A 27,944-nucleotide genomic window follows, 5' to 3' on the forward strand; every position below is an offset into this window, starting at 1 on the left:
AACCCTGATTACAAGGTATTTTTGAACGTTTAGAGCGGCTTCCCGCGTTGCTTCTTAGTAACAGACGCTAATGCATATATCATATGTACACTTTGTGATTAGCTAGCTCTTTCAACCTCTTGAACAGTCACATGTTGCGTGACCAGTTCAACAACCCTCCTTGTCAATGGCAAGTTCATCCACGCTGGGATGTATGCTTCAATTTTGCCAAAACGTCTTGTCTCGATCAAACTGAATGGATCTTCGAAGGGCCCGTTTTCTACATGAAGGAAAATGTCACTGCTGTGGGTTTGAGACTTTCCGTTTGATGATAAAGAAGACTCACTTTTCACGCGATTTGCGACAAATGTTAGAATTTCTTGTGGGATCGGCACTTCGTAGTCGGCAACTGCGTACTGTGTTATTAGCTTTTGAATCTGTGCTGGCTTGAGCGATGAGCATATCTCCCATATGATGTCAATGTCATCTAAGTTAGCTTTTTTGAGTTGCAGCAGTTTAGAAGCTTGAAGCATATGCTGTAAACAATCAGTACCTTCGGGAATGTGGTGCGATTTGCACCATTCTTCAAGTCTGGTAACATTGTAGTTCAGTTGCAGCCCTCTTTTCCACGACAAAAAGTTTCTCCTCATGATCAGGTCGTTGAAACAAATTGAATCCACGTATTTCAAAAGGGTAATAATTACCTCACGGAACACCTCTTGCTCAACGTGGTAAGTCTTCATGGACCAGTAAATGTTGTTGAAAAAAGTCAAAATGTCATCCATCTTGTAGTAATTTGACTGCGTGAAAAGTTTAGGCAAAAACTGTGAAGACTCGTTAGCGATGAAGCCAGGTAGCGACTGTGACATGACCACAGCAGAAACAGCTTTCTTCTCCAGATCTTTTTGCAGCTTTTTGAGCCAGATATTGTAAATATTATAGCTCAAAGATTCGAAGTCGTCCTTTAATTCTGTGACGAGAGTCACGTACTCTTTGTATTCATCTTCATTCAGACCGCTATTATAAGAGTCATCATTGAGAATGGATTCCTGAGCAAAAACAACGAAAGAGTAGAGCTCACGCACATTTGTGAGCCAAAACGCACCGTGGCAAATCATGTCCTCTCCTTTCAACCCAGTGACAAGCTTTTGGATGGTTGACATGGCTTCCGCCAGAAAGCTTTCACTTTGTTTGGTTAAGCCCAGTCTCCACATGTCACTCAACACAATTATCATTATCCTGGCCGGATAAAGTACCTCCTTCCTTGTTAGCTCTGCGGCGACGCCAGTTTCTGGGATTTTAAAGCCTTTCAATAAGCCCTCAACAATCTCTGTGTTTAGCGACTTCGTGTCCTCAAGAATTTTGTAAAGTTCGTCATTTATCTGAGAAAGAGCACTTGCAGTAGATCTGACGTCGTCCTCCATCCCATTGTTCATAGAAATCACGTTCAACTGCCTTGGCGACATGCCGTCGGCCAAACTGCTATGGGTGCTAAACCTTCTATTTTTGGTTGGAGTGTGAGCAAGCGCTGTGTTTGCGCTAACCCCGCTGCGGATAGTAGCTTGCAAACGACTTATTTCATCTTTTAGGGATTTGACTTCGTTCTTCAGGTCAGAGTTTTGAGTCTGCGCGTCGGCATATTCCTGTTGCGCTTTATTGAGGTTTTCAATTTTGAGGCGCACATCGTTCCGTAACTCTTCTTGTTTTGTCATTAAACTGTCGATTTCTTGCTTTGCAGCTGCAATTTCTTCCTTGGCTTGCTCCAATTCAGCTCTTTTGTTTGCGAGCTCGGCATCATGCGAGTTCTTTTGTTCTTGTAGATCCCTTGAATGCTCTTCTTTTTGAGATTCCAGCAAAGTCTTTATATTTGCAGATTCACTCAATGACTTTTGAAGCTCTTCTATACGAGAGGTCATTTCTCTGTTTTCTTTAACTTTGTCTGCTAAGGACTGAGTCAGCTGAATAACTTTATTTTCGAGCTTGTAGCTGACTTCTTGAAGATGATTGACAGACTTGGCATCAGCTTTTAGTTGCTTCAGTTGTTTCTGCGCTAATTTTCTTCTCACAAGAGATTGAATTCTAACAGATGATCCTCTAGTAGTGTTGAAGTGTTTCCTTGGGACAAATCCCCTTATCTTTTTCTGAATAGCTATAGCAGCATCAAACTCTCGCCTTTCTAACAACTCCTTTTGGGTGATACGTCTTCTGACCAGCGATTGGACCCTGATGATGGAACAGAACGTATTCTTGAGGTGCTTTCTCTGGGTGTGAGCTCTGAGAAGGCTTTGTAATGAGGTTGCGGCAAGGGTTTTGATTTCATAGTCAACTCTTTGACGGCATAAGGCACCCGCGACTGCAGCCTGAGACTTGTGAATAGCGCTTTGGATAGCTAAGTACTTGTTACGGTAGTAAACACCTTTGATTTTCTTCTGTATCATAACGCAAGCGTTATGCATCTTTGTGCCTCTCAACTTCTCCAAATATGCTAGCATACCTGCCTTGAAAAAGATCTTGGTATTACCTAACTGATATTTGGTGCTGTCTTTGACCGTAACATCAAGTATTTGCTTGCAGAGGTCTCTGATGTCATCTTCGGTTGCTTCAGATGTAAAAATCTTTGTCCAGTTTTCAGAGGGTATCAAGATATGATACCTAAGAACAAACTCATTGTACGTCCATCTTGAAGGAAACCCTGCACAAGAGATACGAATGGTCTCTAAAACACCGCAAGCACGAAGTTGGGACAAAACCATAAGGTTGTCAAACTTCCAAGCTTCTTTATCCTCATTTGGCTTTATGCAGCGAATGTAATGAACGTTGGTAGAATCAATCGTGGTCATAAGATCGATTAAAGATTGTTTGAACATGGAACCCAAAGTAGGTTTTTTAACCATTCTAGCGGGACCTGGTTTTTTGTTGGCTTCCTGTTTCTTGGCCAAAGCAGCAGCATTATTGTCGATGGTATCCAAGATAGCCAGTAGTGTTTCGTTCTTAGAAGCCTTCAAAACCTCAAGGTGTCCGTCAGAAACAGTGTCTCTGTTTTTTTCAATGAAGCCATCAACATCGTATGCGACATCCAAAGCGTAATGTGAGACAACAAACTTGGTTTGTCCAAACCTAGGCTTTGAAAAAACAGAGTTCGTTGGAGGTTTGTCTAAAGTTTGGTAAAGCTTTTGAGTCCAACTTTCGTCGGAACCAGCGGGAAGCCTTGATTCCTCATCTAGCAATGATAATATGCCTAGCTTGTTTTCAATCAAGTCAATGCAAGGCTGATTGTCGTTAAACTCAATAAATGACCACTCGATCTGTTCATTCATATACTCTTCCTGTTCAAGCTTAAAGACATGCTGGTTGAATTCTTGTTGCAGCTTCTCGTTGGCATAATTGATACAGAATTGTTCGAAGGAGTTCTTCTCAAAGTGTTCGAATCCATAAATGTCGAGAACACCAATAAACGAGCTAACCTGATTTGAAACTTCTGGATTACAAAGAACAGTATTAATGTTTTCCACCAACCAATCAAACAAAGCAGAGAAAATAAATTTGGCTACCGAGTCTCTGGCAACAATAGCTTGATTGAAGCTTAAGTTAGAGACAATTTTTTCGGATCTTGTTGTAATTTGCTTCTTCGTGATCCACTTAGAGAACCCGTACGCATCAATTCCGAGGAGATCACAGGCTATTTGCAAATTAGGTTCGTCAGAGCTTAAGGAGGAGTCGTTTCTCGTTTTTTTAACCTCAATGCTACCTATATGAAGCAAAGCTGCCAAAATTTTGAAAAGCTGATGCTGTGTATCTTGAGCGAACCCAACCATCTTCAAGGCATCTATGGTAGTCCGGTACTCTGCGGCATCATCCACACCCTTGATTCTGTAGTCCCCGCCTTGATTTAGGTAGTGATAATCTTCGACCTTTGTCAAATGGAGTTCTGCCTTCTCGGATTCGGAGAGCCCCTCTAAAAGTTGATAGAATATATGATAGTTTCTTTCAGTCTGGGGTTGGAAAACTAATCTCGAACGTTCCAGCAGATAAGTTCTGATCCGAGCGCCTATAATGGAAGTATTTTGGTCGAATAGGATCTCGAGGTACTTACCGAATCTGGAAGAGTTATCATTTCTGGTAGTTTTCGCGTTACCGAAGGCTTCCATTATAGGATTTGTGGCCAAGATTCTCTGCTCTGTTTCAGACATTTCTAACTGATGGTCAGAGCTGGTGTTGTCATTGTTAGCTTGTTCGACAGAGGCAAAATACCGCATGATGTACTTTGCTGACACAGTTTTGCCGGCACCGGACTCACCACTTACAACGATGGTCTGGTTCTGCTTGTCGTTCTTCATTAGACGGTAAGCTTCCTCTGCAATTGCAAACAGGTGTGGCTCAAGTTCTCCCTTGCGGCGGCCCGCATATGCTTGGATCATGTCTTGTGAGTAGAGTTGCTCCACCCGGTCGAAAGGGTTGGTGGCAATCAAGACGATCCCTGAGTATGTGTAAATGTTGAGCTGGCCGTAGCGAGCCTTAATTGCATGCAAAACAGCAGGCTCATTAAGGTACGACAGTGACGTCAAGTCCTCAATCGCCTCTAATATAGGTGGATTCCTAAGCAGCGGCAGTCTATCATCCTGGCCCTCGGCGATTGTGTTCGTTTCGATCTCAACACTTTCGCCGTTTTCCAGAGTTAATTCCAACAAGTACTTTCCATCCGCTGGCTGCGAGAGTTTCGTGACTTCGCTTCCTACCCATCCCTCATTCTTATCAGGATACCAGCACCTGGTTCCCACTTCGAATGACATTGCCTCTCCAAGTGCGCACGCGGTTTCGCTTTTACTATACCTGAGATGTATTCGTTAACCTATCGTGGACCCCAAACGGTGTCTTTGAGTTTCACGGTCACTGGATTAGTGATAAACGACTGCTCCAATTGCGCACGAGCTCACTTCTTGGACAAGAAAACCTTCTCTTCCGGCAAGAAACTCTAACGTGTTCTTGTGTTGATATTAGGAAGTTCGGTGATTTATTTGTTGATCTGGACATTAAATTTTTTTATCCACTAAAAATGGTGATACGCCACCGTTCGCGCAGTGCCAAATCTGACACCAGCACCAACCACAAAACCACTATTCTGTAACACAGTTGATACTTAGGCTCATTTCTACTTTATTGAACTATTTCCGGTATAAAAAACAGTTCTAATGTGAGCAGGGTGAGCTCAAATGTGTCCTCACCAGCGAACTTGTGAGCTGAAGAGCCACTCAAACGTAGAAAAAGCTTATAATGTACTCAGCTTCTTTGGATCTAGAACACAGTTGCCTCTCTAAGCTTCGCTCTTGCATACGCCATTATGTGAAACTCTATTCTGTCATTCAAAGACGTTGGGCACTCGCTAGGAACTGTGGCCTAGCAACGGTCGCGCTGGTGACGAATACGCAAATCAAGACTATTCAATTAGTCGGCACTAGCTTGTACGTCGCTAAAATCCTGCAGTTTTGACCCAAACTCTTAAATATTATTGGTGCAGCGCGAAGTTGTGGCGAGGACCTACACCCATTTCGTAGCGATATTTCTATTCAAGGAATAAAACGAATGCGTTCTACAGCCGTAAAGTTTAAGGGCCCCTGCCATGAGCCCTTCATGGTACCTGATGACGAACGGCTCGTTAGTTTATGTAGCTAAATCCGGCAAGAAGCACCCAAAGGCGCGAATCGATCAGACTTCATTGAATTGAAGGATTTTGTCGATTGGTTGTCCTTTCTCCGTTTGAGCACTTTGAAGTTCAGCTACGGTAAAGGGGTGTCAGTGGCTGCACATGCATGTTCGTTTTTGGGTTGCTACGAAGTTGAGTGAAGACATATTGTTAATTTCTTATAGGCGTGGATTTGCTAGTTCACAAGTCACCGCATAAATTAATCAACCTGTGGATTGCAGGTGATGTTGCCACCATGAAAGTTTTGCGCGAGTTCGATCCTTGATCCTCGGCCTTTTCTAGAGAAGCATCTGTCAGAGACAGCTAAATAAGTCTGTCTGAAACTAACGATACTTCAGTACACTGTTCCTGTACGCTGTGTATTTTAGTGTATCTTTCATGGAAAAATACATTTTTAACGCTTGGCGAACTACTGGCACCTGAAGCAAGTTAAAGCTCATGCCGTCTGCTAATGAAGGCCTAGGACTTTCGCCATATCATCGCTACTCCCAACATGGCTCTGCTAAGATTTCGTCTGTCTCGAACAGCGACATCCCGAGGCATTCATTTCATCTGAGATGCAGCGCAGAGCGAAACGCGGTAACAGAGCATGACTTTACTTCAGCCAGTGCGGGCAAGTTTAGCGACTGCTTATTTCACTCCTGTCAGGGTGGTAGTGCTGGGCTGAATGGCGCTGCCTCTTCGTCCTCCCCAAGCTTATCCTCTATTCATAATACTGACAAAGCACCTTATAGCTCCTCCAACTCCTTACTAAACCCCGGATCTGCTAGAAGTGGCAACACAGCTCGGAATTCATCTTATGAACCGCCCTACCTCTCTGCTCCGCGCCTCCGAAACGATCGTAAGCGGCTCGTTCATCAGTTTCTAAATTTTGAAGAAGAAGGACAAAGCAAGCACGATGCTCAGGTGTCACTAGCTTCTCAGCACTCCTTGATATACGAAAACTCTCGAGGCGAGAGCCTGTCGCAAATTGTATTGAAAGACCTGAAGGAAATACCCACTTGTCAAGATAGCAACTTAGACTTGGTACGATCACAGTCTAAAGCCAAATCCACTGCACTTTCGTGTCAGCCAATCATGAGCGAAATCTCTAAGTTTGACAGCTCTCTAAAAGACCTTATACTCTCGATCTCGAGCAAGGACAACGAAATGTCTCGGAGCTTCAATGACCTAGATGTATTACAGCATAACATACAAGAAACGAGGGCTATAATTCAAAGCATTCAGTCGCAAGTTAAAGAAAACGACCTTTCCAGATTAAAAGGCTCCTTCGAGGCAGGTAGTGACACATCATTTATAAAACGCTTTTCAGCCGCCATTTCTGCGTACAGCGACAGCCTTACTTCTTTTGAGGAACGCATTGCCAAATGCAAAGCTGAGTTGGCAGCTCAAAAGGCTACTGTACACAAGCTCGAGACAACGATCAAGCTGAATGAAATGCTAGAAGACTCGAATACTAACAAGTGTACAATTGATCGAATACGAGAATATAGAGGTATCATCACAGACGCGGTAGGGCTACTCTTCCTCGCACTCGTCATTATTACCTTAAAAAGATATTTGGCTGGGAGGAACAGCTCTAGCACATACAAGTTGCACGTTCCAGAACACTAGCAAACTCCTGGGGTGTATAATCTTAAAGTTTGTCATTCGATTCTTTGTCCGCTCACTGTTCGCTTTACACGATTATTCTCTTCAGTAGCCTTTAATTCAGAAATCAAATATTCTTGGTTTACCCGAGTACGAGAGCGCGGAGCATCTTAACTCTTACTCCGAACATGGCACCAAGGTACGTTTTCAAACCATATAGTATATTAGTAGGTCTGATGGAATGTTACTAATACAAAGCACTTAAAAGTATTGCTATGGTCCAAGTGCAATCTGGCGTGGTCCTGCCGATCCGGATATTCATTAACAGACAACAAGTTGCAAAGACCATTCAAGACTGTATGTGAAAAGGGAATTATAAGCGCTCCCAGCCCATAACCTAACTCTTTTCCGCAGCCAGCACATCCTTCGAGACACCGCTATTGCCTAACAACTCCATCATTCGGCTGAAGTCTCCCTTAATTAGGGTGTACCTTTCAAATACTGATGCTAGAGACCTTTGCAACGACATTAAAAAAGAAATATTATTGATCATCTATGAACTGACCTCCAAGGATGTCCACGACACGGTCACTGGAAAGCTGAAGATCGGAAACTGTGTTGATATCAAGGAAGCTTTCGGAAAAACAAGGGCCTTCAGTTTTCTGTACGACTCTGATCCCGACCGCTGTAATCTCACAACTTTAGAGAGAATTGGCAAGCATCAATACAAACTCCATTACGATAAAAATTGGGAACTCGACATATTCATCACAGACTTGAGAAAACTTGCTAGAATACGAAGCGTTCTTCTCGCTCGAATGTCGTGGCAAGGCAGCGTTTTTCCTGGAGCTGCGATTCCTGTTGGCGACCTTTCAGGCACACGGATTCTACGGCGATGCAGAGAAGAAATTATGAGCAAGAAAAGCCCTACTGATGAACCTAGCATTCTTTTAGAAAGCGATGACGAGGGTGCTCTGCTCGATACTGCTGCCGTTGATTCCTCTACGTCGACGACTACACGTCCTTTGAAGGAAGCAGATCTTGATGAGGACAAAAAGCCTGCTTTCAAGTTTATACATTCTCCAATGGTTAATCTGGGAAACTGCATTGACATTCACGTCTTGAAAAGGCCAAAGAGAGCACGGACCAACCGCTCTCAGGCACATCTCGATGTTGAAACATAGATCGTTAATAATTATAACACAAATTTTTAATCATCAGAGCGCTTGACTGACGTGAAAATGACTTAAGTTACCAGTGCCATTAGACGTCTCAAGCTGTAAAGATGAGCTCTACCGCCGAAATCATTGCAAAGAATGCGCGCCTTGGTGGCAACACCTTGAAAACCATTTCTAACGAAAACCGCTCACGTTTGCTGTACAAAATACACGACGGTTTGAAAGCCAACGCCAAATCCATCAAAGAAGCCAATCAGCTGGACTTGCAGAAGGCTAAAGAGGACAGCTTGGCGGACTCTCTTTACAAAAGGCTTGACCTGTTTAAAGGCGATAAGTTCGACACGATGCTTATCGGCATTAAGGATGTTGCCGAGCTTGAGGACCCCGTAGGCAAGGTTAGGCTTGCGAGGCAACTTGATGAGAATTTAGATCTGTATCAAGTCACTGCACCAGTTGGAGCACTGCTGGTCATTTTCGAATCGAGACCTGAGGTAATCGCCAATATTACATCCCTGGCCATCAAGTCAGGCAACGCTGCTATCTTAAAAGGTGGCAAAGAATCCGTTCATACTTTCAGAGAGATCTCTCGCATTATCAATACAGTCATTTCTGAAAACGAAGAAAGTACTGGTATTCCTGCAAGTGTGATCCAGTTAATCGAAACTCGCCAGGACGTTTCCGATCTGTTGCAACAAGATCTTTATATTGACTTGGTCGTCCCTCGTGGCTCTAATGAGCTGGTGAGAAAGATCAAGTCCAGTACGAAAATTCCTGTTCTGGGTCACGCAGACGGCATCTGTTCAATCTATTTGGATAGCGAAGCAGACTTGGCAATCTCAAAGCGTATAACCATTGATGCGAAGACTTCCTACCCCGCAGGATGTAACGCAGTGGAGACTATTCTTGTAAATCCTGAAATGCCCAAATGGTGGGAAGTTTTAGAGAACCTGTCTAAGGTTGGTGGGGTTACTCTTCATGTCTCTGCCGATGTGAAAGCCTCTTATCTTGACTTTTTGAAGCAATCTGGGGCTCAGGATGACGACGCTCAAGGCAAAATTGTAGATGCCGATGAATCTAAAGACTTTGACAGAGAGTTCTTGTCTCTAGACTGTGCCGTCAAATTTGTTCATTCAACCGAGGATGCTATTGCTCACATTAATCAACATTCGTCTAAACATACAGATGCTATCATAACAGAAAACAAGGCTAAGGCTGAACTTTTTATGAAAGGCGTCGATTCATCGGGAGTTTACTGGAATGCTTCCACAAGGTTTGCGGATGGTTTTAGATACGGTTTTGGAACAGAGGTTGGTATTTCCACAAGTAAAATTCATGCTCGCGGACCTGTTGGACTTGATGGCCTGGTCAGCTACCAATACCAGCTCAGGGGTAACGGGCAGGTCGCTAGTGACTACATCGGCTCAGGCGGAAAAAAAGCTTTCATACACAAGAATCTTGACATTTCGAATTTGCGCCTGTAACGTGTTCAACTAGTCGAAGCTGGCACTGAGTTAATCATCGTATATATACACATATAGATTACAAATATAAGAACAGCTTTGATGGAAGCTCAATGCAAGTTTCTTTTTCAACGACACATAGGGACTTAACTGTCTCTAAAGGGATTTGCGGAAGCATCTTGTAATTCGCCGTGCACACCTCTCTTCAGAGTGGTGTCGTACATCCTAATGACTTTATCTTGGCCACTGTCTTCACTTTGAGAGAATGCAAAGCCCCTCTGTTTTTTCATTCTTTGAACTTGTCTAACCCTGCGGATGGCTTTTTGGAATTGCTCAACCCGCGGCCTATAATCGCCTATGTTGTATTTTTGCATTTCCTGAACCACATGGTAGCTCTCTGGTGTATAGGTCCTCTTATAGTACTTCCAAGCGAAGTCACGAAGAAGCGCAAAGACGGGCAAAACGATACACATTAGCCAGAAAGTTGCAGACCCATAAACGTGGGAGACAATACCATAATATTCTGTTGAAACGTTTGCATGTGGGAAAATGCTAGCATAGATGGGGAAAAACACAAGCCAGAATACAAAGGAACCTGGGATTGCAAAAGCTGTAAACTTTGTCCACTGGTTAGTTATCAAAGCTGCCTTGCCAATGACGATAATGACGCTGCATGTGTATATTGACACACCCCACGTCCAGTGATCTGCTGTTTCCCCGTGCATATTTAGAACATCGCCGTTTCGGTAAAATAATATGGAGCCAATAAACGTCACAGCGGAGTGGTAAAAACCATTAATAACCCATCCCCAAAAGATGGTGACTGAGAAGAACTGGCCTTTTTGTCCTAATTTGTAAAGCTGGGGGTACCGGTCAAGAAGACGGCTGCTAACAAACTGGTCAAAAACTCCCAAAACAAATGGGGGCAACACCGTGAAAAAGACATTATAGAATGTCATCGTCCAGGATTCCATAATGGACTGACCAGAATATGCGTTTGCGAAAACGTACCAAAATTGTGTCATATACAGCGCGATGTTTTTGTAAAAGGAGTACAAGATCGCCTGAGAAATTCTTTGATAAGACCATGAGCCATGGACCAACAAAAGTTTCTTGAGATATTTGAACTGTGCGATGGCAAAGTCTGCAGACCGGGCTGCTTGCATGCCTTCCATACCGCTAATTCCGACACCAACGTGAGCTGCCTGGATCATACTAACATCGTTCGCACCATCTCCGATAGCAAGCAGAAGCGATCCTGTCTTTCTCTTGACCATTTTTACAACTAAGGCTTTCTGTAAGGGCGAAACCCGGCAGCAGATCACAGCTTTGCACAACTTTCCCACCGATAATAGATAGTCTTCAATTTCGCTATCGAGGGCGAAGCCCAAAGATTTCCCATCTATTACAAGAGCAAGGCTGTTCATGTCCTGTTGGGAAACTTGATGCTCGCTGATTGCTTTCAGTTTTTCAACTAGGTTTTTCTTCGTTGCTTCTCTTGTTTCTTCATTTACGATAAGCAGGTTCATGTCTTCACTTAGTAAGCGACAACTCATTCCAATGTTGACGGCGGTTTCCTGCCGGTCACCAGTCAGTACCCATATCTTGATCCCCGCATCTTGGAGAGTATGAATTGTCTCGGGAACGCCATCTTGCAACTTATCCTCAATAGCAGTTGCACCAATTAAATGCAAGTCGCGTTCAATCAGTTCAGCAGCATCGTCTAATTTTTGGGTTCTATTGTCCAATGTTGTTGATGCTTCATCGTATATGGCTTTCCATTCTGAGTATTCGGACTCTGGTATGGTCCTAGTTGCAAGACACAAGGTTCTCAGTCCTTCAGCCGCGTAATCCTCCAAATGACGTAATGTTGCCTCGACATAAGGGTTTCCTGATTCACTCAATCTTTCTAAAATAACAGTGTCAGCGCCTTTGCAAAATAATTTTATCTGCCCATCTGGCATCCTGAAAATGCCGCTCATCCTCTTTCTAGTTGAATTGAATTCGCAGATATTTAGTAACTGGTATTCCTGTTCTTGGCCTGATCCTTCCAGCACAATTGCAACAGTGTTTGGTTTACGAACAATAAACTTGTAACCTAAACTCGCAGCCCCTTCGACCAACGCGCCTTCGTCAGGGGACGCAGCTTGGTACTTTATTGAACCGTCTTCTTGGAATTCAGGGATAACAGTATGGCATGTAGCCAAAAGAGTAAGGAAATCATTGATTACCCCGGACTCTGGATCACTGTGTTCACCAAGCTTTTCTTGCATTTCTTCAAACTTTCTGTAGCCAACTTCAATCCCATCCTCCATCGTGGGGGTTTTATCCTCAGGAATTGTTTCAATGTAGCATTTGCCAGCGATTGAGCAAGATTTAAACTCCATAACATTCCTTGTTAAAGTTCCGGTCTTATCACTGAAAATGTATTCTATCTGACCCAGTTCTTCTACCAGAGAAGAGGTGCGGACTACTGTGGGGCTGTCTGTCGCCTCATCATAAAGATCCAGGTCTGATGCTATCATGTAAGCCTGATAATATTTGATCATCTCGACTGTCACAAACAGAGAAATTGGAACTAGATTTGAAAAAAGAATCCAGTACGTTAGTATATCTTTGAAAAAGAGACCAGCTTTGTTTGTTCCTTGGAGGTAAAGATATCCTAGGTGCTTTGCATCGCTGGTAACTTTTATGACGTTACCAATTGAAGAAATCAGAGCCAGAACGATAAGCACACCAAATAGGGCTACAATTTGCATGTTGATCACACGCTCAACGGCCGTTCTTTTGATTGGTGTTGCAGTAGCATTGCGCATCAGTTTAGTTTCATGACCAGTAAATACAACAAGACCATAGACCCATGCGGTGTTTCTTAATGTAGCGCCTCTCAAAACCATCTGTTCTGGAGTCAAAGCAATATTTTTCCCGTTTAATGTCATTGTTCCTTCATAGGTATATAAACTCGAGTTGGGATGCTCTGATAAAACTTTGCCCCTCATTCGCGCAAGCTCAGCAGTATCAATGATCTTGGAAGTTTCAACTTTGGCTTGTTTAATCTTGAGGTTCGTCTCGCCATCTAAATTAGCAGTTTCAATATAACAAAGGCCCTCTGGTTCAGACGAAGATATGACAATCATATCTGCAGGAACAGGCTCTTCTGATTTAACCTTGATAATGTCTCCAACGGAGATGTTGACCCACTTGTTTAATGAAAAGTCCTGAAGTTGGTCAGAGAATATTTCGGCTCGTGAGTCGTTCAGCTCATTGTCAGACTTTGCCCTTTTGAGGTCTTCCACGATTTCTTTCACAGCAGAAACAATAAGCACTATAAGCAGAGTGCCGATGGTTGTGTAGCGGTTTGTTGGCGTGACATTAGGAACTTGCTGGATTGCAGAGGTAAACAAGAAAAATAGGTTAGCATACTTTGAAAATTCTTGAAATAAAAATTTTGGAAGAAAAGTTGCAAGGTTGTACTTGGTTGTCGAAATATGATTATCTCCATAACTGCGGGCTCTGTTAGCTTCCCTATCATTGATGAATATCTGGCGGGGAGAGCTTTTGTCTTCATCAGAAAGTTCATTTCGACGAAGGATGAAACGTCTGAAAAGAACTTTTATGTCAAATTTGTTTCTTGATCTCGCATACCTGTCTTCCGCCCCCAGATCGTCATAACTATGCATTTCGAAACCTTGATAATTGTTCCTATTTTTGTTGCCTATAAGCCCAAAATTGAATTTGCGAAACACATTGCGCAACCCTGATCTTTTTTTTGGGGCTCTGTGGATTCCTTGACTATGATCATTTAACCCTTCTTCACCTAAAAATGGGTTCTGTATGATGTCGTTCTCAATGTTGTCTTCATGTGGCAGGTTCGCTGAATGCCGGTCAAGATCAATAGTTTCTTCGGGTATTGTTCCACGGCGAATGTCTTCCAGAAGGTCATAGTCAGAGTCTACCACTTGGGCCTGTTGGAATGGGTTTCCGGCGCTTGAGTCTGTACGAGGAGCGCTGGTGAATTCATCATCCAAAAAATCAATATCAAACAGAGTGTCTTCATTTGACTTACGGTTCTGGTGGTTCATAATACACAAGCCTGGTGACACCAGCTGCGAAGTCACTCAATTAGCTGTTCTGCTGCTTTCCACATGTTGAAGCTTAAATAGTATTTCGCCTTTATTATTTAATAATTTCGTAATACCGCCGTACGAGTACTAGGGCAAAAATAGTGAATATCTTGTGCATCGCCCTCGGGTGACAGGAGATCTGAGGGTTTGAGTCAAATAAATGCTAGGATAGTTTACAGTGATTTTTATACAGGACACATCAATGGGCCAATTCGCGGTGTGCCGGCTGGGTCTCTTCCTCATATTCGATTTCAACTCTTGGACGTTTCTTCCTGGCAGCTGAAGTTCCCTTCTTTCCTTTTCCAGATGTAAATCCGCTTTCTGGCTCATCCTCGCTGCTATCGCTCATTTCGTCTTCTTCGAAGGAATCGGAGTCGGAAGCCTCGGGGTCATCGAGCCATCTCTCTATGTCCTCCACGTCCACCAGCTCTTCGTCTCCGTCATCCTCGACGTATTCAATCTCTGCGTCACTTTCGTCCTCTTCTTCATCATCGTACTCCTCCTCATCATCTTCCTGCTCGTCCTCCACATGGCCAAGAACTTTCCTCCAAATCTTTTCATCCACGTTCAAGGGCTTGTCACCATAAGCGCCACTCTTGAGTCTGTCAAGCAATTCCTTTTCAATGGCCTTCTCAATTTTGGCGGCAGCCAATGCTTTACGCTCACGGTTTTCATCTCTTCTCTTGACCTTAGGAGCAATACCCACGTAGTGTCGCTCTTCTTCCCTCAGTTCCATACGCCTCTCCGTAACTGCCACTTGTGTGAGTCTCGTTAGCCTCTGCTTACACTTGTGAATTAGGAATTTGTTCCAGTAAAGTAAGTGGTCATCAACTTGTTTCAGAGCCTTCGCATAGTTCTTAGAAAGCCTTATTCTTTCCCACATTTTTGCTGGAGTGTGTGCTCTTTCCGCGGTCTTCATGTAAAGGTACAGTCTTCCATCCACATTTTTCACAGTGGCATACTTGGCGTTTGCCAACGGACATGACTGTCTGTTACACAGCCCAGTTACGTTGTACTCATTTCTGCAGAAATTCTGACCTTTATCTGTCTTCAGTTTGTAAGCGCAGAAGTGCTGATTTATGACTTGCCAAATGATTTCATCCGACATTATTGAATAGATATCAGAAGTTCGTCCTTTTGGCGTATCTAGTCAATGTTTATTGCGATACTTCTTGTGATAACTATACACTTCAAGCTCATCGCGCTCATCGCATCTCAAATTTTTTTTACAAATTTTTCAGACTTGAAAATGGAAGGAAAAGAAAATGCTGCCATAATACAAGATGCGCTAAGGCATCGCGAAGTTGCAGATTAGAAGAATTAACAGGGAAACAAATTACAACGAAGGTAATATATTACAGAGTTGGGGTTACGTACTTGATAAAATGAAATGCATAGATCGATTCAATGAAACTCTTGAATAACATTGAGAATGTCAGAAATCTGTTATGGGGTTGTGCGCTTTGCAAAGCTTTTCAAATGAACATGGCAGTAAAGTTCAGCTCCTCTATGTTGCGCTTTTGGTTTGCTGACTTTTCAAATGGTCTATCTCTTCATGTGTTAGGCAACTGATGTAAACGCACTTGCTCAGTAATTCATCATTAACACTAATATTGTAAAACTTTGACCATTGAGCCCTTTGGATAAAGTTCTTAACAATCTGAACATTTGTTTGAAATTTACTGTAGTTTAGGACTTGATGTGGGGTAATCCAATTGCTCTTCTCAGAGTTGAGCGTTAGGTCTGACAGATACACTACAATGAAGGGAATGCAACCTTTTATAGGCTCTATATCATTGAGAAGCATCCGGATGTTATAATAATTCTTCTCCAATGAGGGGACATTTTTTAGTGACTCCCACGAAAGAAGATCGCCAGGCTCCACGAGTCTCCAGGCGTCGCGGTAGCTTTGTACTACCAGGGAGCTCAAGGCCAGTACTATTTGCATCAGGGTATTGTAATTTTGAAACAATTTGCAATGTTCTGCGACGTGAATGAACCTCTGTATTGTGTTCCTTCGGAGCTTGTTATCGCGTGTTAAGACAATTTCAGAAATAATCCAATCTACTGTCAGGTTGAAGCGCGCAATTGCTAAATCTATTCCAGATAGTTGCTCATTCTGTAGTAGTAACTGCAACCAACTCGTCACAGGTAGCACCTTGCGCTTCACTCTCAAATCCAACAAATCTTTCCAGTCTATCTCATTCAATATTTCTCGCTCAATCAGCGTCAGTTGCTCAGCAATCGACTTAGAGTCATACATCAATATGAAGGGGACATGCTGTTCGGCATTTGAGATGTTGAGTCTACTGTCTTGGATTTTATAGTTTTGCAGCAGCTCGGTAATTTGATCGTTTGTAACTTTTTGGTCACGCTCATAGGAAAAGTCCTTTGTACAAGGTGTGAAAGGGACTTCACTTTTGACCTGCCTTCTTCTTTCGATCAGGAAGGAATTTCTTTCTCGTGCTCCAAGGCCGGTCAAGCGTCGTTCCTTCAGTCTCTCCATATCTGAGTCGCTCTGTTCTTTGTTTTGGTCTGTTTTGCTGAAAGTGCCTTCTAACTTCATAAGCGCCACATTTACGGGATCGCCGTGCAGAGACTCATCAGTTAGTTTCGCAAACCTGTTAAGCCTGCTGTCATTAGCTTTGTAAGGAGACACTATTGGCGTAATACTACGTCGGTGGTGTTCATTATGCGGTTTTTCTTGATAACCGTTATCGAGCTGCTGCTCTTCTGTCGGCTCTCCTTCTTCACCTTCGTTGTCTCTCGACAAATCATCTTCATTAAAAGAAGTAGTTTCACTAGTAATTGGGCTAATGAACTTATTTTTGAGGTCTTCCATGTTTTTTTCTGGAGAGGCAAAGTCTAGGCTATCTGTATCTGGGGAAAACAAGTATTTGTTTCCACTGCTTCCTTCGGCATCGGGTACCAAAAGGGAATCATTTGGAGCATTTTTTTCAGGTTTGGCACCTGTAGAGGGAGTGTCGACAGTAAGTTTGTGCGATATGTCAGCCCTCGAGTTTTGTTCGAAAGAATTGATGGTATGGAAAGACGAGAACGAATCGCCGCTAACGATGGAATGCATACTTGGTATTGATGACAAGCGAATAAGTTTATTTCCCTGAGGAAATTCGTCATTATCGAGTAAATCATTTTTCTCTATCTTGTTTGGGCTACTCTGCTTAGAGGAAAACAATAACTGCGTGGATACAGAAGTTGCAATGGAGGACCTAATGTTTTTTGCGCCTTCTTCTTCAACCTTGTCAAAAAATAAGGCTGAAGTTCTCTCTTCGAGGTTTCTGATCTCTTCTTGATTGTTAAGAAGTTCCTCGTCAAGTTTGAGAAAAGCCCCATCCTTGGCCACCAAGTTTGTGGTACTTATTGTAACCGCGTTGCTGACACTTGGTCCTCGGCTCCTGATAATGCTGATACGTCCGCTACTGGTAACTGATTTTTGGGCAGCAGAAGAAGCTGGAGTCATGTGTTTCGAGTTCCTGCTCATGCTCATATCATCAAGAGTTGTGAAGAAACTAGAGTTGTCATCATCGGCGTCGCTTTGTAACTCATTGTGGTTTATTTTGTGATCGAGTTTAGATTGGCTGCCGTTCTTCTGATCAAAGTTTTCTTCGAAATTGAATTCACGCAAGTTGTCTAAACTTTCTTTTCTCTTCAATGGTCGGCTAATGTGCGAGCCTGCATTTGAGACTTCTTCTGCTTGTGGAGTACTCTCATTATGTTTTGAGAATGTATCATCAATCTCTGTGATACTAGATGAGATTCGTACCCCTTTGGTGGGGGAGCCCCTTGACCGTGTACCATTGGTCGACTTTGTTAGTGCGGATGTCTGCATTACGCTGGGTGTAGAGTGATTCAGTCGGATAACGGCATCAGCCATGTTAGAGTAACGAAATTTAAGTTCGCTGTTTGTATGCCTTTCGCGAGTCGTGCTGTGTCCATGGAATACAAGTTTACGTGGCGCATCGTTTTCCAAAATTCGCGTATTCACATCAGACGTAAGAAGAGCATCCGTGAAATTGAGGACAGATTTATTTCCCAATAATCCATCCGTACTTCTCACTCTTCGCCTTTCTCTGGCGGCAGCTGAGGGAGAAACTGCGTGTTGAAACTGTAACGTTTTCGAGAGCGAGATTACCGATGATGCGATCGAGCTAACTGTTTTGTAGAGGTTAAGATTGTCCATAGCGCTAACTGTTTCAGCATCTCTTTCTTGGGTTTGCTCGTCAGCTCCGCCCTCAACAGTAGTAAAGTGATCTTGCTTGCGTATTTTCGACAATAAATCGTTTTCCACTGCCAAGAAGTACTCAACTTCATCAATAGTCCTTGCACTTAATATGTCAAACTTTGAAGATACGACACTTTTGAGTTCCTCGGAGCTGTATTGCTTGTTTTCTAACGACGTTATGGAAAAAACAAGTTTGATGAGGTTTTCAAATTCAGCGCTTGGCGATTCTTGATTGATTTTCTGGTTCGCAGACCTCAAAGTATGATTCTTTTTCCATTTAGACAGCAGTCCCATCATTCCCTTGTTGTATGAGTGTAGATGAGGCTCTTTCTTCAACTTTTGGGATGTAGAGCTTGTATTAGCTTCTTCTTCGCTGAGTATCTCTGAGGGAAAGTATGACGATCTTAAAATAAATTCAACCTTTTTGGCCGGAGTTGGGGGGATGACTTTGTCAATAGATGGAGATGGAGGGTACTGTAAATCCTTTATAACCTCTGATACACCGCTGCTGTTAGGCGCATTTTGGCTAACCTCATCTGAGTTTCCAACTTTATCATTGGACACTTTCAAAACTGCGCTTGAAAGATTATCTTGCGGAAATAGAAACATGCTTGCAGTTCTTTGCTTTATCTTGGCGCCTTGTTTTGTATTAACCCGCGCATTGTGTTCTGGCAACTGAAAATTTTCCTTCCCAACGTATAGAGACAATACGCTCCGGTTACGAAATTCTGGGTTTTGTGAGCTTTGCAGCGCATAAAAACTCAAGCGTTTTCCGTTTTTAGTTGATAAGTGCGTGGCTACATCTTTTATCTTAAATTCAAGCCATTCATTGGCGCTGGTAGGCTGGTCTTCGAACGACAGTCCTTCCCACATAAGTCTCAAGCAAAAACCCCATGATTTTTTAATGTTTATGACTATTCCGCAAATCGACTTTGGAGCAACGTCTGATGCCCCCCACGAAAGAGAGTTTACAGAATTAACAAATTGAGACCTTAATGCGTCGTCTGTTAAAAAATCTTGAGCAAAGTAGTTCAGAATCCAGTGTCGTATAAGAACAAATGTTCTGACAGAGGCAATTTGTCCAATTTGTTGTTTATTGCTATCTGCGCTCAAGCTTTCGTTAAAAGCCCACTGAAGTCTGCTTACCAGAAGCTTTAGTAGCTCTTGCGGCGCCAGAAATTTTCTGTAAGACAGAAAGAAGTCTGAAAGGAAGGGGTAGTCGATAGGGTCCATCGGGGACGTAAGCTTGACAATTAGGGCGCTTATGTCTGTCTTTATGATCAGCGTGCTGGAACCTCTTTTCGAAAAGCTAAGTTTTTCTTCGCTGGGCATCGGGTAGTAGTCATCTGTTCCAAAGATCCTACCTCCTTGCTCAATTTCATCCTGAAGGTCTTCAGGAACCATCTCGCTGATGGTTATCACCGTTCAAGGTTTTTGATCTGAAGAATCTGAAGTTTTTGTTTATAGTTTTGGTTCTCGAAAATAGAGGCCTCTTACATGCTCTTGTACGAGATACTCGAGACACTCCGGACTTGATCAACTAGCAATCGATATTGGGCTGCCTTCTGAGTCTTTATCACAGTAAAGCGCAATTGAAAGATGTTTCGTAACTCTTGCCATTCTTTGAACCACTCGTCCCTCTATAACTCCCTCGAAATAAAAGTGAAGTGGCCTTCTATTGCACTTCGGTTTCTTAAAGTGACCTGAATGAAAGCCGTCAAGACTTCTAAAATGGCAGCGAAAAAAAGAGGCTGCGATTACAAATCCTAGGTCTTTTGAGACTCTATGTGATAAAATTTGAGAACTGTGATGGTTGCACCTTTGGATGCGTAGACTGCGAGTGGTGACAAAATATTGAATACGCAAAAAAATCCCTGGAGTAAGGCCAGGCCGCAAAGCCAACAACTGCGATATGGCGGGAGATACCCCATTAATATTATACAAGCTCTACGAATCAATTTAAATTCTTCAAACTTTCACCTCTAATACTTTTAGGGTTTCTGAAAAATATACTGTGACGTATTAGCTTATTAAACAAACTTGAAATAACATAAAAGGAAGCTTTGAGGCGCTTCTGCGGACAGCAACCGCTGCATTCACTAACAATGGACCGAAACGGGCTGACGAACTCAACGTCTTCAGACTCTCTGGAGCTTGCAGTGCGCTCAAAGAAAAGCAGACTGAGATTGTCATTCGTCTGCCGTAACTGTAGGAAAAGGAAGATAAAATGTGATAAGGCCCAGCCAAAATGCGGCAGATGCGCAAAGCTTGGGTTGGAATGCAATTACGATCTCAGTGAGCAGATTTCTTTGAAAAAGACGCCAGGAAGACCTGTAACTATACATGAACAACTGGAAGAACTGGAGCACAAGTTCGAAGATATGCGCCACAGTTTGAATCTCAGTGGGATGCGAGCATGGAACGAGGATTTAGATAACCGAAGCAAGCCGATTAAAATCAACTTTTTTGTGGGGCTGCAGCCTAACTGCTTCGAGAGCATTTTCAAGCGCGACTGTAAGCCTTTTTCTGATATGGGGATGATCCAGAAGCACAAAAGGCTGAACCCGTTTTTGAAATTTGTCACCCGTTCGTTCAAACCTTTGAACTATGCTGTGAAAAAGATACTGCAGTCTGTGGGAGATTCTCTAGATCCTCACTCAGACGAGTTGGAGTCAGTCGCAGAGATTCTTTTTTTAACTCCACAGGTGCGAGAGGTTCTCAAACAGCACAGTATGAACCCTGAAGGAATCACTCAAGAAACTGCGAATGCAATACGTCGCTGCCTTTTGGAAAAAGGTTCTCGCGGCGACGAAAAAAGTCTTTTCGAGCCGGTTGATCTCGAGTTTTCTTCATCAAAAATCTCACAGGCAGAGCTTATTGACCAGATAGTAGCTGTGCTGCCGCCAAGAGATCAAATTGAACATCTTCTTGCTTACTTCATGAAGGTGGTCTACCCTTTAGTTCCATACGTCAATAAGTCATGCTTTTTTCGGCGCGTTACAGAGACTATTAAGTATTCTGAAAACGGGAAAGTTATAGGCTTGGATATTGGTGATTACCAGGATGCCATTCGGAAAATTGGATGCATGGCAATTTTTTTAGTAGTTTTGAGGATTTCGCACACTGCTTTAACCTTAGTCAAGAACCTCCCTTATAATGGGGAACATCTTGACCGATTCATTTCCGTTTCACAAAAGTGTCTGGCTCACTTAATTACACTCTCCCATAAAACAAACGAAGACATTTTGAGTTGTCTTATTCTGATGAGGTGGTCACTTATATATTCTCCAACAGAAGGCGAAGTTGTGGCTGGCTCGGTGACTGATATGTTGCTTTCTTTGATAGTCAATCACGCAATCAGGATAGGGTTGTATCGAGACCGCATTCAGGCAAACGGACCTAAGAAAAATGACAAAATGGAGAGGTACTTTATCCATTACAGGGCAAAGCTTTGGATGGGCTGTCTGATTCTCTTACGCTCTGACCTTTTTTTGAAGGGTAATTTCCCTGTTGTGTCTCCAGAATATGCGGCCATGGCTCCCAAGGAAGAGAACCCTGAGAATTACGAAGATGAGGCAGAGGCACAAATCCATCGGATTTTGCATAAGCAGCTTGACATATACAGCAAAATGAGCATATTGGATAAGCTCACTCTTCAAGTCGAGGAAAGCACAGATATTGAAGAAATTTACTCAAAAATCAGACGCTTGGAGTATGACCTTCAGTCTTATTGCCCACTTTCCGATGTTGAAAACTTAAATAACACAACACTTGAGAACACAATCATCCAAAGCATGAACAATGCGCTATATTTCAAGGTAAACGTTATGGTTAAGATTTACTTCTTAGCAATTCGAGCATCTATTGTTGCTATCCTGGAACGACAAATCACAGAAGCACTAACTGACACTGAACACCTTTCACTTCGATATAGAGAAGTTACGGCAGAATGCTTCGAGTCTGCCGTAGATTTGTGCGAGATCTTGTGCGCGTACATGAGCGTTGCGGATGATGACCAGAATAGCCCCGTAATGCCGGACCACAGATATATTCTCAACCAAATAGTGCAGATTGGTATTTTCCGCGTTTCGTATTATTTCATCGGCGTTATCCTAACCTTACTTCAGGTTAAAAATGGGCTTGAAAACTTCATGTGGCAGAACGAAAACAAGCAAAGCTTGGTGACAGAAATTGAGTACAAGATTACTTTGATTGAATCTACAAGTAAGGCTATTTTCCAAAGCGTCCAAAAGCTCATTCATCTAGGTTCCCACACGTTATCCGACAGATATTTCACATCCTTCAAACAGTTCCTGTTTTTGGAATACGCTATGCAAGTGATCCAAAATGAGATAAATCCAAACACCCCCAGCAGGCTAAGGGAAGTGCTTGGTGATATAGGTCTCCCGGTCGCAATGGATTACTCGCCCTCAGATTGGGAAAAGTTTGCCAGCTATGTGAAAAAGGCCATTGGCCAAGCTGAGCCAACGCCACCGTTTACTTCTTCCGATGACATTCCGAGTGCTCCGTCTACGCACGCTAAAAGCGCACCAAACGATCCAGCTCTGGACTCAATGTTGCTTTTCGACGACCAGGTCAACATTCAAAACATGCTTGATGGAGATTACACTTGGACAGACTTTATATGAGAAGACAGGTCTAGCATTCCGGAATGCTCTTGAAAGCGGGACTGAAATACTTCGAACAGCTTTACTCTCTGTATAAACTTTTAATATCATTTATGTTTAGCGAATGAATCACTTAGAAGCGCCTTTGTCGTATTTTACGAACAACTTCGAGATTAAAAATCGCTGGGGAAAAGCCGTTCGTGATAGCGATAACGCGGAATTCGCCTCTTGTTTAGAGAAACTGGAGTCGTCAACCCAGAGGTCTTGCAGTGTTTTATTAACTGGTACAAAACAAACATTTGGTTCCCGACGTTTGTCTAAGCCTAGAGCTTGATATCACAAGTACTACACATCAAAAATAGGGCCCATGGTATTTTCAAAGCTTGGGCACCAAAGCGACAAAAAGTCTGCTTCAAATGGAGCCCTCGACCGTGTCTTCTCCGATTCATCAAATGACGGGCTTGTTGAGCTACTAATCGACATTGAGTCACCTCCTTGTGTGCTCTATGGGTCCGCAACAGAATCAACGGGGGCACTTCTTAGTGGATTACTGAAGCTGCGAGTGAGAAGTCGAAGTGATCATATATCACACAGCGAGCCCTTGACACCCACCACCTCTCACGGGCGTAAAAAAAAAAGCAGCTCTGGGCTGAACGCGCTCTCACAAACGCTTTCTAACCTTTCATTATCGAACTCTGCTATGAGCCCAGTCACGTCGCCTAAGCCAAGCCGAACCTCTTCTATGATGTTTACAAAAGTATCTGTTAAATCCGTCTCGCTATCGCTTGTTCAGAAGGTCCGTTACACGAAGCCATTTGTTGCACATTCTTCATCTATCCAGTCATGCCTAAATTGTCGAATGAAACAAACTGAACTCGCAAGATGGGATATAGTAAAAAAGGAAACGGAAATACCTGTGGGAGATCATGCGTATCCTTTTTCCCATCTGATCCCCGGATCTGTCCCTGCCACTGTTTGCTTGGGCTCGGAAGCTCACACTGAAGTCAAATATGAATTAGTTGGAGAAGCAACTTACAGGGCGGTACCTTCACATAACTCTAGGGGAGAGAAAACCAGTACTGTTCATTTGAAGCTGCCAATTCCTGTAACCAGGAGCATTTTAAGAGGACCCGACAAAAACTCATTAAGAATTTTCCCGCCCACAGACCTGACAGCAACTGTTGTGTTGCCCAACATTGTTTATCCCAAGTCCACTTTCACTTTAGAGCTTAAGCTTGATGGTGTGTCTTCGGAAGGAAGGCGGTGGAGGATGCGAAGGCTGAATTGGAAGATAGAAGAGAAGGGCCGGGTTAGATTACAAGCTTGTGCAACACACAAAGGGAAGCTGAAGCAGCTTGAAAAGGAAGTCAAGGAAACAGAAACTGGAAAGAAGCCTAGCAAAGGAAAACCTCTAAAAAGAACACATGATGCAGCGCCTCAAGTAACTACAACAGTTTGCACTCTAGAAGATGCGTTGTCCATGACCAACGCGCCTGAGGATCCAAATGCTCCAGACGAAACAGAAACACAAGAAGAAACTAGTAACCGCAACCAAGGAGAAGACGATGGCCTTATCCATCCAAGTGACTCTGCGATGCGTCAAGCCAGAGTTGAGGAACAACAGCGTCTGAGGCAAGAAATGTTGCAAAAAGAACTATCGGAAGGGACAGCTCTTTTTACTGAGGAACTGCGCACTATTGCACATGGGGAAGTTAAAAATGGCTGGAAAAGCGATTTTACGGGAAGTGGCAAGATTGAACTTGTCACAGAAGTAAATTGTATGGGACTCAATTCAGGAGTCTCGAACCCCGTCAACAGAGCATCAAGCTCAAAGCCTGTTCACGATAATGGCAGGCAGCATGTTACTGTTGCCTGTGATGTGGAAGATCCTCACTTGGGCATATACGTACAACATCTGCTAATCCTTGAGATAATTGTTGCTGAGGAAGCTCTGCAATATGCCAACGGTCAGCCCCTTCATACAGAACATTCTCCATTAACAAAAACAAGCTCCAATGCCACTAATCCGGACCAGAGACTCGCGGAGCTTTCACCAATGCTTGCTGCCCGAAGCTCTGTTCCTCAAAACATTAATGACGAAGCACACCCAAACCAACCAGAACACGGTGCTCCATCACCACATAGCGCCTCAAGGCGAAACAGTAACTCTCGTATTGTTGGGGTTCCCACGGGAGCTGCTCGCGTCTTGCGAATGCAGTTTAGACTTAACATTACCGAAAGGTCTGGCTTAGGAATTTCTTGGGATGATGAGGTACCCCCAACATACCAAGACGTCCGCTTGCTTTCGCCGCCAAGCTACAATAATGCGACAAGCGGTAGCAATACCCCGTTAGTTCATTCAGACATGGATCGCAACGATTACTCAACGAGAACAAATTTCAATAGTGGAAGAAGCGAGTTTACAGAGCTAAGTCGTCCCCCTCAAGCCCATGCCTATGACAGCCCATATCAGTCTTTGTCGCCAGTGCAATCACCGCAATTGGAAAATGTTGTGAGTATTCAAGGGAATGCCCATCACACACATTTGCTCACTCCTCAAAACACTCAAGAGGTTCACCTTCCAAGTCTTTCTGAATTGCTGGATACTGATAGAATTACTCAGTAAAGATTTATGTATCAGTACGTCATCACTTAATAGCTCTTTTTCTTTTAATGACAGCGCCAAACGTTTCAACATTCTATAAAAGTGCCTTGATCGTAATGATTGGCAAGCCCTTAAACATGCTTTATTTGCAAGTGTTTATTGAGATCTCACTTTTCGTGATTATAAAACTATTTGATTGTCCAGGTCTTGATCCAGTTCAGGTAGGCGTAATTGCTTGAAGGACCGACTAGGCCAAAAGAAATGGGAGAAAAGTAGTAAAACCCGCAAATTACAATAGCACCATAGGTGAAGTAAATGAGGGTTCTTGCTAAACGGCCCCCCTTGTGTTTTTGCAGGTTTTTCAAACCTGCTTCAAATAAGTAGCAGAGAATCAGCAATGCGAAATACAAGGCGGGCAGGTAGTGGTGCACATAAGTGACTCTGCTCATTATGACAAACGGCATGAAATGCAAGCCCCACCCCAACAATGGGTAGAAACCGCCCATCATAAATAGGTTGAAGTCGCGTGGGCTTGAGAAGTCAGCATACTGCCTTTGCCATCTCAAAAGGAGTACAACTACTAAAACCATAAAAGCCAGAACACCAGCGGTTGAAGGCCATGTGGAAGCTGGAGAACCCATCAAAAAGTACTTCACGGTTTCGTCTCCCCATCCACAGAGTCTGATGCCAACATTCAAAGTTGGCCATTGCCAAGCAGATGAAGCTAATGTGTCTAATTTGTCGGGGTCAGGAACTAAAGCATTGTTGGTTGCCATCATAGCCAGGTTCAAATGAATGAAATTCTTGATGAAGTTCAGTTTTGGGTACTGGAAATCTGCTGGTCTATCAGGCAATCTTTCATTCGTGTGACTTTCGATATTCCACCAAGTTCTCTTGTCTCTCTTGAAGGGATTCTTCAAACAGGCAACTTCGCTCTGCCTGAAACCCCACTCAGGCAAAGATTCTCCCGTCTGAGCCAAATAGCAGCCAAGCTCGGCGTTCTTTATACGGAACGAAGACGTCAATGGATGCACACGGGACTGGTTCTCAGACCCATATTGTGCTACAACTTCCAAAACCCAGTGGTCTTTAGGGTCGCCAACAGTGGCTGAACCGTAGCCCGAAACTTCCCATGCAGACTTGGAAATTGGAGCAGGAATGGGGTGAGTGTGCAGGTTTTTACCTGTGTTAGGATGAACCAATCTATAGGACTCACCTGGCACAACATACTCAATTTCAGTTTCTTCCTCAGTCCAAAATGGAAGTGGTCTAATTCTGTCAAAAATCCAATTATTGTTGCTGTCCTTGTGACCATAGCAAGTAACCTGTTGCTGGTTAGAGCCCTCTGGGAAACCTTGGACGTGTGAGTGCAGCAGAGAGCCGCCTAAAGCCTGATTTTTTATGCTAACATGAGAAGAGCCTAATGCAACGTCACGTGGGCCAACTCCAACGTCGGAGCCCACTAAACCAGCTTGGAAAAGAGAAGGCATATTAGCATCACCAGTACCGCTGTGAGACAGTAAGTCAAAATGAACTTTGAAGCAAGCAAGGAAAACCAAAAATGGAACAATAATCAAGCACAAAATTCTAGCTAGCCAGTGGTTGACATAGGTTTTCTTGGAAACCCCTTTGTCGCTCAGCATGGTCCACAAGTCGATCACAGTGTAGATACCAACCAAAGTGATAATGAAAAGACCGACCATTTTAACCGAGATGGCACAGCCTAGTGATAAACCTGTTAACAGAAGCCATTTCCACCATTTTCTGGAGAATGGCTTAGATCTCTGGTTATGGAAGGTAACGAAGCAGAGCATCGATGTCACAGTAAAGAACAACAACATGGAGTCCAGCAGAATGAATCTTCCCAGGGTCGCGTAAGAGTTTTCAAAAATAACCAAGATTGTGAATAGCCAAACAGTTGGCAGGGAAAAACCAATTGCCTTCGCAGTAAAATAAGCAACAGGGATACAGAGCGCAGAAAACGTAGCGTTGAAGATCCGCATTTTAACATAATCCAGGTATTCTGGGTACTCCTCCCCGGAGGGAAAGTCCCATGAGCCATTGTAACCAGCAATCCAGCCTGATAGACCCACCAGCATCTTGCCAAGAGGGGGGTGCACGTCATGGTAAAACTCGTGTCTCAGGTAGTACGAACCGAATTTCCCGAAATGCGCTTCGTCCCACACAACGTGGTTGTTGACGCCGATTTTGTACATCCTTGTGAAGAACCCTAGGAGCGTGAACACGATGGGCATCACAATGCTTTCCAAGTGAGCCAGAGGGCTGGTTTGCACCTTTATATCTTTGGGTGCATCCTCAGCTTCTGAGTCCGAAATCTGGTCAATCTTGGATACGTTTCGCTGCTTCAGTGAGCCATCGCTAGTTCTGTCACTAAAACCAGTCGAGGACATCTTTTGTACCAAAGATCGAAACACT

At 43.4% G+C, this 27,944-nt stretch overlaps 10 protein-coding genes across 10 annotated transcripts; 5 read left to right on the forward strand and 5 right to left on the reverse strand.

Moving 5' to 3' along the window:
- Positions 1–98: 98 nt before the first annotated feature.
- On the reverse strand, positions 99–4,769 carry KLTH0D02068g (myosin family protein; the record flags this gene model as incomplete). The annotated part of the gene is made up of 1 exon (XM_002552768.1): positions 99–4,769. One exon carries the CDS (start codon positions 4,767–4,769, stop codon positions 99–101), a length of 4,671 nt encoding a protein of 1,556 aa, XP_002552814.1.
- A 1,349-nt stretch (positions 4,770–6,118) lies between these two features.
- On the forward strand, positions 6,119–7,294 carry KLTH0D02090g (KLTH0D02090p; the record flags this gene model as incomplete). Its single annotated transcript, XM_002552769.1, has 1 exon — positions 6,119–7,294. One exon carries the CDS (start codon positions 6,119–6,121, stop codon positions 7,292–7,294), a length of 1,176 nt encoding a protein of 391 aa, XP_002552815.1.
- Positions 7,295–7,545: 251 nt separating this feature from the next.
- SAW1 (DNA-binding protein SAW1) lies at positions 7,546–8,454 on the forward strand (the record flags this gene model as incomplete). The annotated part of the gene is made up of 2 exons (XM_002552770.1): positions 7,546–7,627; positions 7,685–8,454. The coding sequence occupies 2 exons, from the start codon at positions 7,546–7,548 to the stop codon at positions 8,452–8,454; spliced, it is 852 nt and encodes a 283-aa protein (XP_002552816.1).
- A 101-nt stretch (positions 8,455–8,555) lies between these two features.
- PRO2 (glutamate-5-semialdehyde dehydrogenase) lies at positions 8,556–9,929 on the forward strand (the record flags this gene model as incomplete). Its single annotated transcript, XM_002552771.1, has 1 exon — positions 8,556–9,929. The coding sequence occupies one exon, from the start codon at positions 8,556–8,558 to the stop codon at positions 9,927–9,929; it is 1,374 nt and encodes a 457-aa protein (XP_002552817.1).
- A 125-nt stretch (positions 9,930–10,054) lies between these two features.
- Positions 10,055–13,990, reverse strand: DRS2 (aminophospholipid-translocating P4-type ATPase DRS2; the record flags this gene model as incomplete). Its single annotated transcript, XM_002552772.1, has 1 exon — positions 10,055–13,990. One exon carries the CDS (start codon positions 13,988–13,990, stop codon positions 10,055–10,057), a length of 3,936 nt encoding a protein of 1,311 aa, XP_002552818.1.
- A 241-nt stretch (positions 13,991–14,231) lies between these two features.
- MAK16 (ribosome biosynthesis protein MAK16) lies at positions 14,232–15,140 on the reverse strand (the record flags this gene model as incomplete). Its single annotated transcript, XM_002552773.1, has 1 exon — positions 14,232–15,140. One exon carries the CDS (start codon positions 15,138–15,140, stop codon positions 14,232–14,234), a length of 909 nt encoding a protein of 302 aa, XP_002552819.1.
- A 399-nt stretch (positions 15,141–15,539) lies between these two features.
- Positions 15,540–19,679, reverse strand: LTE1 (mitotic regulator LTE1; the record flags this gene model as incomplete). The annotated part of the gene is made up of 1 exon (XM_002552774.1): positions 15,540–19,679. One exon carries the CDS (start codon positions 19,677–19,679, stop codon positions 15,540–15,542), a length of 4,140 nt encoding a protein of 1,379 aa, XP_002552820.1.
- A 701-nt stretch (positions 19,680–20,380) lies between these two features.
- Positions 20,381–22,924, forward strand: KLTH0D02222g (KLTH0D02222p; the record flags this gene model as incomplete). The annotated part of the gene is made up of 1 exon (XM_002552775.1): positions 20,381–22,924. The coding sequence occupies one exon, from the start codon at positions 20,381–20,383 to the stop codon at positions 22,922–22,924; it is 2,544 nt and encodes an 847-aa protein (XP_002552821.1).
- A 346-nt stretch (positions 22,925–23,270) lies between these two features.
- LDB19 (Ldb19p) lies at positions 23,271–25,529 on the forward strand (the record flags this gene model as incomplete). The annotated part of the gene is made up of 1 exon (XM_002552776.1): positions 23,271–25,529. The coding sequence occupies one exon, from the start codon at positions 23,271–23,273 to the stop codon at positions 25,527–25,529; it is 2,259 nt and encodes a 752-aa protein (XP_002552822.1).
- Positions 25,530–25,696: 167 nt separating this feature from the next.
- On the reverse strand, positions 25,697–27,919 carry PMT2 (dolichyl-phosphate-mannose-protein mannosyltransferase PMT2; the record flags this gene model as incomplete). The annotated part of the gene is made up of 1 exon (XM_002552777.1): positions 25,697–27,919. The coding sequence occupies one exon, from the start codon at positions 27,917–27,919 to the stop codon at positions 25,697–25,699; it is 2,223 nt and encodes a 740-aa protein (XP_002552823.1).
- Between the last annotated feature and the right edge of the window lie 25 nt (positions 27,920–27,944).

The sequence above is a fragment of the Lachancea thermotolerans genome (assembly GCF_000142805.1).
Source record: "Lachancea thermotolerans CBS 6340 chromosome D complete sequence".
In the NCBI taxonomy this organism is placed as follows: domain Eukaryota; kingdom Fungi; phylum Ascomycota; class Saccharomycetes; order Saccharomycetales; family Saccharomycetaceae; genus Lachancea; species Lachancea thermotolerans.